General features: G+C 45.8%; 1 protein-coding gene across 2 annotated transcripts; it reads left to right on the top strand.

The window, feature by feature from the left end:
- Positions 1-5,063: 5,063 nt before the first annotated feature.
- LOC126494272 (H-2 class I histocompatibility antigen, Q10 alpha chain-like) lies at positions 5,064-9,614 on the top strand. 2 transcript variants are annotated; one of them, XM_050131525.1, is made up of 6 exons: positions 5,064-5,559; positions 5,724-6,053; positions 6,248-6,523; positions 7,111-7,386; positions 7,523-7,630; positions 9,252-9,614. In XM_050131525.1, exons 1-6 carry the CDS (start codon positions 5,493-5,495, stop codon positions 9,293-9,295), a joined length of 1,101 nt encoding a protein of 366 aa, XP_049987482.1. In that variant the 5' UTR covers positions 5,064-5,492; the 3' UTR covers positions 9,296-9,614. The 2 variants fall into 2 exon arrangements, with proteins under 2 accessions (XP_049987482.1, XP_049987483.1); XM_050131526.1 differs by lacking the exon at positions 7,523-7,630.
- The last annotated feature ends 508 nt before the right edge of the window (positions 9,615-10,122 follow it).

Here is a 10,122-nt window from a genome sequence, read left to right as displayed (position 1 = left end):
CCAGCTGACTTTCTCCTCTTCTCATTGTCATTCAGTCCGAGGGCCATTCATATTCAGGGTGGGCCTTCCCGGCTCTAAAAGTTCCCTCAAGGGTACGCCCAGAGGTGTGATTCCAAACCCAAAGGAGGTGATAAAGAAGATTTATCAGGGGATTTAGAGAGGTGACTCAGCCCTTAAGAGCACTCCAGAGACTGGGGTTCAGTTCCCGGGATGCACGTGGCAGCTCACAACTGCAGTAAGTTCAGTTCCAGGGAATCAGACACCATCACACCAATGCACATCAAATAAAATTAAATAAGTTATTTTTGAAAAGGAGATTAATCATAAGTCCATCCCAGGTCAACTTTACACCCAAACTAGCACTTTAACCCATAATAGTCTGCCCTTAGATCCCACAAAGTTTCAAATCCATGTCACTATTTAGAATGCAGATGGTTGCTGGGAACAATATAGCTCCTCTGGAGGACCAGTAAATGGTCTTAACATGGAGCCATCTCTCCAAACCCAGTTTCCACAGTCTAAACAGCTCAAACATTCAGAAGTCTAAGTCCAAAATCTCCTTTGAAGCTCAAGGCATACTCTTAACTGTGATCCTGGATGTTTAAAAAAAAAAAATAGCTGGGTGGTACTGGTACAGTCTTTAATCCCAACACTTGGGAGGCAGAGACAAGGGAATCTCAGTGAGTTTGAGGCCAGCCTGGTCTACAAAGCAAGATCCAGGGCAACCAGAGCTCTTACTCAGAGAAACCCTGTTTCAAAAAACAAACAAAAAAAAAACAAGTGGTGGGGGACTTAGATACTCCAAGATTAGCATAAAGTAAATATTTCCATTTCAAAGGAAAAAAAGAGGAGTGGAAAGATGGCAAAAGATTGATATTTTGGTTTGCTTAAAACCCAGCAAGGGCAAGGCAAACACTAACTGCTGCAGCTCTGTGCCCCGTCCAGGTCTCCTGATGGCGCCATCTGGGCTCCACCAACCACGTGCAGCTCAGCTCCTCCAATCCTACCACCTGCAGCACTTGCTGCCCCCCTGTGTAGCCCAAGGTTGGCCTAGAACAGTAGCAATGCCGCTTGCCTGACTTCCACAGTTTCAGAATTAGAGGTGTGAGCTGTGACGCCTGGGTTAGAAATCTGCATCGCGATTTGTTGCTTTTTTCATCTCAAGGGTTTTGTTTAAAAGATTATCAAGTTTTCCAGACATATTTATATTGGACCTGGAGGAACTTGAGCCTAAAAGTTTCCTCCTTTCTGTTGTGGTCACGAATTAATTTCCTAGTATTAAGCAACGGGCCCGGAAAAGCATAGCCGGCTGAACTGTTCCGTCTGTAAATAGAGGGAAGTGTGGATGAAAATGAGGACGGGACTGCTGTTAGCAACGGTTCTTCATCATCATCATCATCATCATCATCATCATCATCATCATAATCATCATCATCCATCTATTTTGGTTTTCTGACACAGGGTTTCTCTGTGTAGTCCTGGCTGTCCTGGAACTCACTCTGTAGACCAAGTTGTCCTCAAACTCAGCGATCCGCCTGCCTCTGTCTCTTAAGTGCTGGCCTTAAAAGCACTCACCACTACCACCACCCAGAAGGAAAACAATTTTTAAAAGGTTTATTTGTTTGTTTGTTTATTATGTATAGTGTTCTGTTGCACGCATGCCTGCAGGCCAGAAGAGGGCGCTGGATCCCATTACATAGTTGTGAGCTTCCATGTAGTGGCTGGAAATTGAACTGAAGACCACTAGAAGAACAACAGTCAGTGCTTTTAACTGCTGAGCCATCTCTTTAGCCCCAGGAAAAGAATTTTTTTTAAACACACAAATTTTGGTGCCGGAGAAGTGGTTAGGAGCATTCATTGCTTAGAGAGGATCCTGGTTAAATTCCCAGCATCCACATGTTGGTTCATGACCATCTGTAATTTCCATTCCCGAGGAGCCTATGCTTCTATTGATTTCTGTGTGTGTAAGCATCACATGGTGCACTTACATACACGCAGGCAAAACACTCGCATATAAAATGAAGTGAGAATAAATCTAATTAAAATTTTTTAAAAATCACTGATGTTTAAAAAACAAATCTTGCCTTATAGATAGACTCCAACATACAAAAACAGCATTATTGCTTTGGGGAGAACACTTACAGGGTACATCCCTTAAAGATCAGGACCCTCCAGTAAGATGAAACCACACACACGAATGGGTAACCAATTACACCTCTAGTTACATCTTAGAAATGAAAGAGAAGATTCAGGACTGGAGTTTTATTGACACAAGTGTGCTTTTCTCTACTTCTGGGTCGTAGAAATTGTGAATATCTGACATTTCTGGTTCTCTTCAACTATCAGAGTCCACGCCATATTATCAGGCCCTCTTAGTGCCCCGGGGCCCGTGGAGTCTGTGCCTTCTCACCAGTTCATATTAGAGAATTTCATTATATAAGTTTAATGTCACTATTAATGGAAGTGTTTTTATTGTATGTGTCACCAGTGTTATCTCCATATCTTCAGAGAAAGCCCCAAGCTTCCTACTTTATTGCCTTTATGGAAATTTATCTGGATTTAATACCTAAGAAAAAAATGTGATAGGAAGTTTCATCTAGCTCTAGGCATCACACGCAAATGAGGCTGGACAGCTGCTGACCACAGACCCATATCCCTTCTGAAAAGGAAGTAAGTCTGTCCCTTTAGAAGCCTCATACCAGACCTCTCACAAGATTCAGAAGAAAGAAAAAGACCTGTAGTAAATTCCCCCTTCCAACTGGATTTCTGTTCCCACTTGTTCATCCTATAAAGCCAATCTTGTCAGTAAAGGAAGAAGACAGTTGGATTCAGAAATCAAATATATTGATTTGTAAAACAAACAGCTAGCCGGGCAGTGGTGGCACACGCCTTTAATCCCAGCACTTGGGAGGCAGAGGCAGGTGTATCTCTGTGAGTTCGAGGCCAGCCTGGTCTACTACAAGAGCTAGTTCCAGGACAGGCTCCAAAACCACAGAGAAACCCTGTCTCAAAAAAACAAACAAATAAGACGACAACAACAACAACAAAAAACAAACAGCTAAGCAAACCCTAAGTGCTATGATTCTTTGTATTCCCCCACTGGGCCCTAGTTTACAGTGATTCCCTCACACCCAGACTTCCTATTTTTCTCTGCATTTGCATTTAGAGGGAAAAAGTTAATCTGGAATCTGCTACTTTAGGTGCGTGAAAGGTGTGTGAATTTCCCTCAGGATATTCAATACCTAAAGAAGTTTAAGATTCCATTGCCTTTACCCAAGGCTCCAGTCTTATACAATATGCTGCTCCTCTCTCTCTCTCTCTCTCTCTCTCTCTCTCTCTCTCTCTCTCTCTCATTCTATCTATCTTTTGCTTTTTGTTTGTTTGCTTTTTCAAGACAGGGTTTAGCAGTAGCTTTGGAGCCAGATTGGCCTTGAACTCAGAGATCTGCCTACCTCTGCAATTCAAATGTTGGGATTACCACCACCTGGCTTTAATTTTTATTTATTTATTTTTGGGTGTCTTTATAGACATTATCCAGAAAGCTCCTGCTGAATGTGGATGTAAAGCCTCCAGATCTAAATGTCAATGTCTTCAAAACCTGTTTTAGCTTAGGGCATGAGCTACCTCAGGAGATTCCAACGTCAACTCAAAATGCTTTTCCTTTTTTTCCAAACTAGTCCTCCAAAGAAGCAGTTAGGTACATTTAGGGAGCAACTGGCTATCACCCCACTGGACTCCGGGGTATTACCTCTCTCACTCTGTGCCCTCCTCTCATCCTAAAGCCCATTCTCTCTGCCTTAGCCTCCTCTGAAATCCTCCACTTAATACTGTCCCTGCCTGTTATTTCTAGGTTACCTGATTTTGAGAAACCTTTGAACTGTTCTGCCACAGAATGGGGTTGCTAAAGGCATTATGGGACAACCCTTTGCCTCACAGGTTTGTACTGTGGCACTTTTGTCGTGCTGATTGGACTCTCTGATAGCAGGCACGCCCAAGGCCCATGTGCACTGACAGTCTGCCACCCTAGTCTGCCAGCCTCTTATACTAGGTTCCTCACCTGCCCTGATGCTCATGATGGACACAGCGCTTTTAAAGCAGGAGGGGGACTTGTTGGGAAGCTAGAGCATAGCCAAGTATTCTCTTTCCTCTGAAATTGCTTTCTGTTAGACATCACCACAAAGAAACAATTGAGTTATCTGAAGAGGCTCGACACAGACCAGCAGTTATCCAAGCGTGTTCTGTGGGACCCTCAGTCACCTAGACACTCTCACGGCATCCATGAATATTGTTGTGCTTTTATAAATCACTTGCCATATTTACTGTAACACTCCTGACAGTGAGTTAATTTGCTGGCACATTAATGTGACACCTGGCTGAAGAACTCAATTGCAATTGGAATTATTAATAGTGGTATTATCTAACACCAATTGCTCACAGTATAAAAGGGGAAATTTCACTTTTTAAATGTCCTGTTTTGTGTTTTTTGTTTGTTTGTGTGGAGATAGGGTCTCATGCCGTCTATGCAGGCTTCAAATGTATGAAGGCCTGAGTGCTGTGATTACAGGCCAACACCACCATACCTGACCTATCTTTCAATTAAAAAAGGCTTATTGCCCGGCCCTGCTATGGTGGTGCATACCTTTTATCCCAGCACTTGGGAGGCAGAGACAGGTGGATCTCTGAGTTCAAGGCCAGCCTGGTCTACAAGAGCTAGTTCCAGGACAGGCTCCAAAGCCACAGAGAAACCCTGTCTCGAAAAACAAGAAAAAAAAAAGACTTATTTATGACTTATTTATTTTTATTTCATGTGTATATGTGTGTGCCTGCTTGTTAGAAGGAGTCAGAGGAGGCCAGGAAAGGGAGTTAGACCCAGAAACTGTGGAGTTGCTTACAGGTGGTTGTGTCTCTACTCCTCGTTTGTAGACTGACAAATTTTTAGGAACCTTCATTTATATTGCCACAAAACAAAATCTCCCGATATGGATGTTGGAAACCACGTCTTGTGCATTTCTCCAGCCCCTAATGTTTTTGGTTTTTAATATGATGAATGTGAGCAGATGTAACACGCAACATCTGAGAGATACACTTAGAGATACACTTAGAGATACACTTAGAGATACACTTAGAGATACACTTAGAGATACACTTAGAGATACACTTAGAGATACACTTAGAGATACAGAGAACTTCAGACACAACTCCCGGCACTAGGTGCAGGGGGAAGAGGGTGTAAAATTCCCTGGTCTCAGGATTCACTCCCAGGTCTGGTCTGCAAAGGAGGTATCTGGGGTGATAAAAAGCCAGGGGTTAGGGATTCCTTTGAGTTCAATTCCCCAGCTCACCACTTTTGTCAACTGTCTTGGTCTCTCTGCATGTCTGAATTCTGGAGAAAGCCGTTCAGTCACCGCGGTCTTTCCTCATAGCCCACAATACTAAACCGTCCACAGAGAGGAACAAAGTCTCAATCACTGTACGCCTTCCAAACACCGAGGATGGGAAGTTCCGCGCTTTCTGCCCTCCTGCTCCTCGGAGCTTGGGCCTTGATCCAGGTCCGCGCAGGTTAGTGCAGGTCAGAAACTGCCACTGGCAGGAAGAGCAAGGGCTTCGGGCGGGGACAGTACGCTGGGGGCCGCTTCTCCAGATCGCCCTGCCAGACCCTCCCGCTTCCTTCGCTCTTTTCTCTTGCCTGCATCCTGAGCCCGGGCCCCCTGCCCCCCTCCCAGACAGATCACCTGCACAGGTCCCTGGAGAAGGATCAGGATCTCACCGCCTTCCGCCGCCAGGTTTTCATTCCTTGCAGTTTTTTGCCACCGCCGTGTCCCAGCCTGGTTTGGGAGAGCCTTCCTTCATCTTTGTCGGCTTCGTGGACGACACACAGTTCCTATGCTACAACAACCAGGAGGAAAGTCAGAGAATGGAGCCCCGCGCGCTGTGGGTGAAGCAGATGGGGCCAGAGTACTGGGAGCAGCAGACCCGGACCGTCAAGGAAATTGAAAAAAATTCCCGAGTGAACCTGCGGGAGGCTATGGGCGTCTACAACCATAGCGAGGATGGTGAGAGATTCCAGGGCTGGGACCCAGGTCACAATCCCTCATCCTCATGGACGACACCGAATTCCCGGGTCCTCAGGTGTGAGGTTTGACTAGATAGAGGCTGCGGGGTTCGCGGAAACCCTGGACCTCAAAGGGTTCCTTGACGGGTTTTTCAGTACCGTTTTTGGTTCAAATAAGACCGGGGGCGGGGCCAGGCTCTCATGTCTTTCAGTGTGTGTCCGGCTGCGAGGTGGGGCCAGAGGGACTCTTCCTCCACGGGTTTGAGCAGCACGCCTACGACGGCCGAGATTACCTCGCCCTAAACCAGGACCTGGACTCCTGGATCGCAGGTGACTCCGCGGTTCAGATCTCGCAGCGCAAGTGGGAGGAAGCTGGTGTGGCGGAGCAAAGGCGAACCTACCTGAAGGGGGAGTGTGTGGAGTCGCTCCACACGTACCTGGAGATTGGCAAAGAGACTCTGCTAGGAGCAGGTACAGGGGCCGTGAGGAATCTCCTACATCTGTTCTCTGACTGGGGCTCACGTCTACTCAGAAGGGAGGAAAATGGACTGGGTTTGGATATTGTTTCTCTTCTTTGCATCTGGAGAGGGAAGAGTGTTCCTGGGTTACCTGATCTAACGCCAGACAGAGACAGACTCTCCCGAGGAGTACACCTTCTCTCAGGACTGTCGCGAGTCAGTCTGAGGAAGGAAGGAGAGAAGATCCCTGAAATAACCAACAGCAGCTCCTAGTCTGCAGCCCTTTGAGAGCCTCTCTTGGGCTCTCTGTCCATACCCAAAGTCTTTGGAGTCTGGCTCCAGTGATGCTGAGTCTCTCAGCCCTCACACAATCAGAACCAGAAGTTCCTTTTCTCCTTTGAGGGTCCTGAATTCTTATTGTCTGGATCATCCTGATTCTAGAGCTTTCCAAGGAGTAGGTTATCCCAGATGCCTAAGTCTAGACTACTGTAAAATTCCTCCACCTACCTAAGTTCACTCCGTTCCCAGAATGGTCACATAAGTACTGTGCAGTTCAGGAAAGAATCTTAGATACCTGAATTGTCCAACTCTTTCCCTCAGATCCTCCAAAGGCACATGTGACCCATCACCCCAGACCTGAAGGAGGCAGCGTCCTAAGGTGTTGGGCCCTGGGCTTCTACCCTTCAGACATCACCCTGATCTGGCAGCTGGATGAAGTGGACCTGACCCAGGACATGGATCTTGTAGAGACCAGACCTGCAGGGGATGGGACCTTCCAGAAGTGGGCAGCTGTGGTGGTGCCTTCAGGAGAGGAGCAGAGATACACATGCCATGTGCTGCATGAAGCACTAACCCAGCCCCTTGTTCTGAAATGGGGTAAGGAGCGGTGTGGACACAGAGATGGCCAGTGGAGAAAGTGGGAACCCTTCTGGAGACCCTGGGGGGGGGGGCTCATGACTAAGAGCAGGGGGCCAGCGCCTACACCTTTTCTTTCTTTCCCTTCCCTTCTCAGAACCTCCTAAACCCACCATCCCCATCCTGGGAATCACTGCTGGGCTGATTCTCCTTGGAGTTGTGTTCGCTGGAGCTGCAGCTGCCATTGTGATGAGGAAGAGCAGAAGTAGGGAATGTGTCTTATCCGAGGGCTTTTGTCTTAACGTTATTATAAGATGTATACATACCTGTGTGATTATTAGTTTGGACCTGTGCTTTCTTTCACACACTGATGTGACTGGACATGCCATTGTGGCTGGGACCCATCTCCAGGCTAGGGCTTGGGTTTTCTTGCATATCTCCCTCCTATTTCCTATTTTGGCTCTAGATCTTCATATAATCATTCTAAAAACATTCCCAAGGTTCTGAACTCAGGAATTCTAGGATTTCCCATCCTGCATCTTTCCCCATATTTTTCCTCCTACAGATTGAAAAGTCTAGTCTGAGACTTTTCCCGTTTTGTCTCTATCTCAGCTCTTGAACTCTCTGTATACTTCAGAGAATACCCCCTGAGAGTCTAGAAAGGAAGCAAAGACCATGTCACCATCAGCTGCCCAAAAGCCTTCCTGCAGCTGAGTACATCATGAGTCCTTGGTTCCACCGGTCAAACGACGACATGCTGGACGTTGACTCAGCACACAGTGTTAAGGAAAAGCTGAAACCACAGAGAATGCTTGTAGTGGGGCTAACATTGCCACAGCGTTTCCAGGAGCTGCAGGGAAAGGGTCCCAACCACAGTGACCAGCACCTATGTCCTGCAGCAGGAACAGTGTATCCTGTGTGGCACCTGACATTGGTGTGCCTGTGTGTTCTCCTCCTAGCTGTAAATACTCAAATTTGGTTCCATAATAAAATGACCTTTAATGGTCCAATATCATATACATAATTCCTTTATGTTTAATAATTGACAAGAATTTGAATTCTAGTATCTTTACCTAAAAGTAAAAGAAATCAATGAGGAGACTTTCAGATAGCAAATAGCTAGAAGCTTCCATTATGTGAAATGCTTCCCAAGTCTTCCACCTGTAACTAAACCCAATGGGAGAGAAAGCAATAGGTATCTGCTGACATGACAACTCAGGGCAGATACATTCCTGTTTTTACATTCTCAGGGGGAAATATTATATTCCCATTTGAGGTTGCTTTTCATTGTGAATGATTATGGACATCAGTGACCACAAATATTTTTCTAAAATACTCAGTCTTCTTCCAAGACCTGTCTTAGGTAGTTGAGTAGAGGAGCCCAGATAGTCTTTCTTCCTTGCCTTGAAAAAGGCTTTAAAAATGTTTTCACTGTTTATGTGTGTGTACATGTATGCATGCATATTACCTGCAAAAAGGGGACTTCAGAAGTCAGAAAAACGTGTTGGATCCCTAGGAATGGAGTTAGAGATGATCGTGAGCCATGGTATATGCACTAGGAACTGAACCCAGGTCTTCTGCCATAGCAGCCAGTAAGCCATCTTAGCTCATCCACTAAGCCATTTCTCCAGCCAATTAGTCTTTATAAAGATTTTTTGACTTATTTTATTTTGTATATGTAAGTTTGCCTCTTGTGTTTATGTGTATTATGTGTGCATCAGCCTGGGGAGGCCAGAAAGACATTAGATTCTCTGGAACTGGAGTTACAAGCTGTTGTGAACCACCATGAAGATGCTGGGAACTGAACGTTGGTTCTCTGCAAGATCAACAAATGTTCTTAATTACTGAACCATCTTCTATCCCTCCCCTTATCTTTATTTTGGCAGGATCTCACACTGTACCCCAGGCTGTCTTGGAACTCACCTTGTAGCTGTTACGGCTAATCATCAGAGTCAGCTGGACTGGAGTTTGAATCTCCCAGGACTTGCAATTCTGGATTTGTCTGTGAAGGGTGTTTCCAGAGAAGATTATTTGAGGAGTGGAGAGCTGCACTGAACGTGGGTGACAGCAGCTCATGATCTGGGGCCCAGACTGAAGAACAGGGAGGAAAAGGAGAAAGCCAGATAAGAGCCAGCGTCCCCTCACTCTGCTTCCTGATGCATGGAGATGTGAGTCATCCCAGCCACAGCTCCAGCTGCCATGAATCCAACCAGGCCTTTCCTCCCAGGATGGATTGAGCTTTCTTAAATCAAAACCAAAATAAATCCTTCTTGCTTTAAGATGCTTCTTTCTTCTTTCAGGTTTGTTGTTGTTTGGTTTATATGAAAGATAATAGTGAGTGATAGAACAGTTTGGGTTGACCTTCTCCTCCCAGAAATCATCCTGCCTCCCTCTGAGAGCTGGTGTTGCAAGTGTGGGGAATACAATCTTCTACAAGTGTATTGGGATGAATTGAGACTGTGGGAGCATGTCTGTATATTAGAATCATATAAGAGGAGCCAGGCCCAAGAACTTATGAGACATCATCAGTCAATCTTTATCAAAATCCCAGAAAGACGTGAACACCCAGCACTGTAATGTCATGGACCCCACACCAATCTGTCATTTGACACAGTGTGTGGACCAGTGACTGACGGAGAACTCCACACTGTCCCGGGGACTTCAGCTCGACTATGCGGATGTGGACTGTTTTACTATAATTTACTCATCTTCCTTTCATCGTCTGCATCTCTGTCCATCCATCTGTCCATTCCTTTC

The sequence above is a fragment of the Alexandromys fortis genome, unplaced genomic scaffold, assembly GCF_014885135.2.
Source record: "Alexandromys fortis isolate MF-2015 unplaced genomic scaffold, M_Fortis_MF-2015_v1.1 scaffold_372, whole genome shotgun sequence".
NCBI classification, from domain to species: Eukaryota; Metazoa; Chordata; class Mammalia; order Rodentia; family Cricetidae; genus Alexandromys; species Alexandromys fortis.
This window is presented reverse-complemented; position numbering and strand designations above follow the sequence as displayed.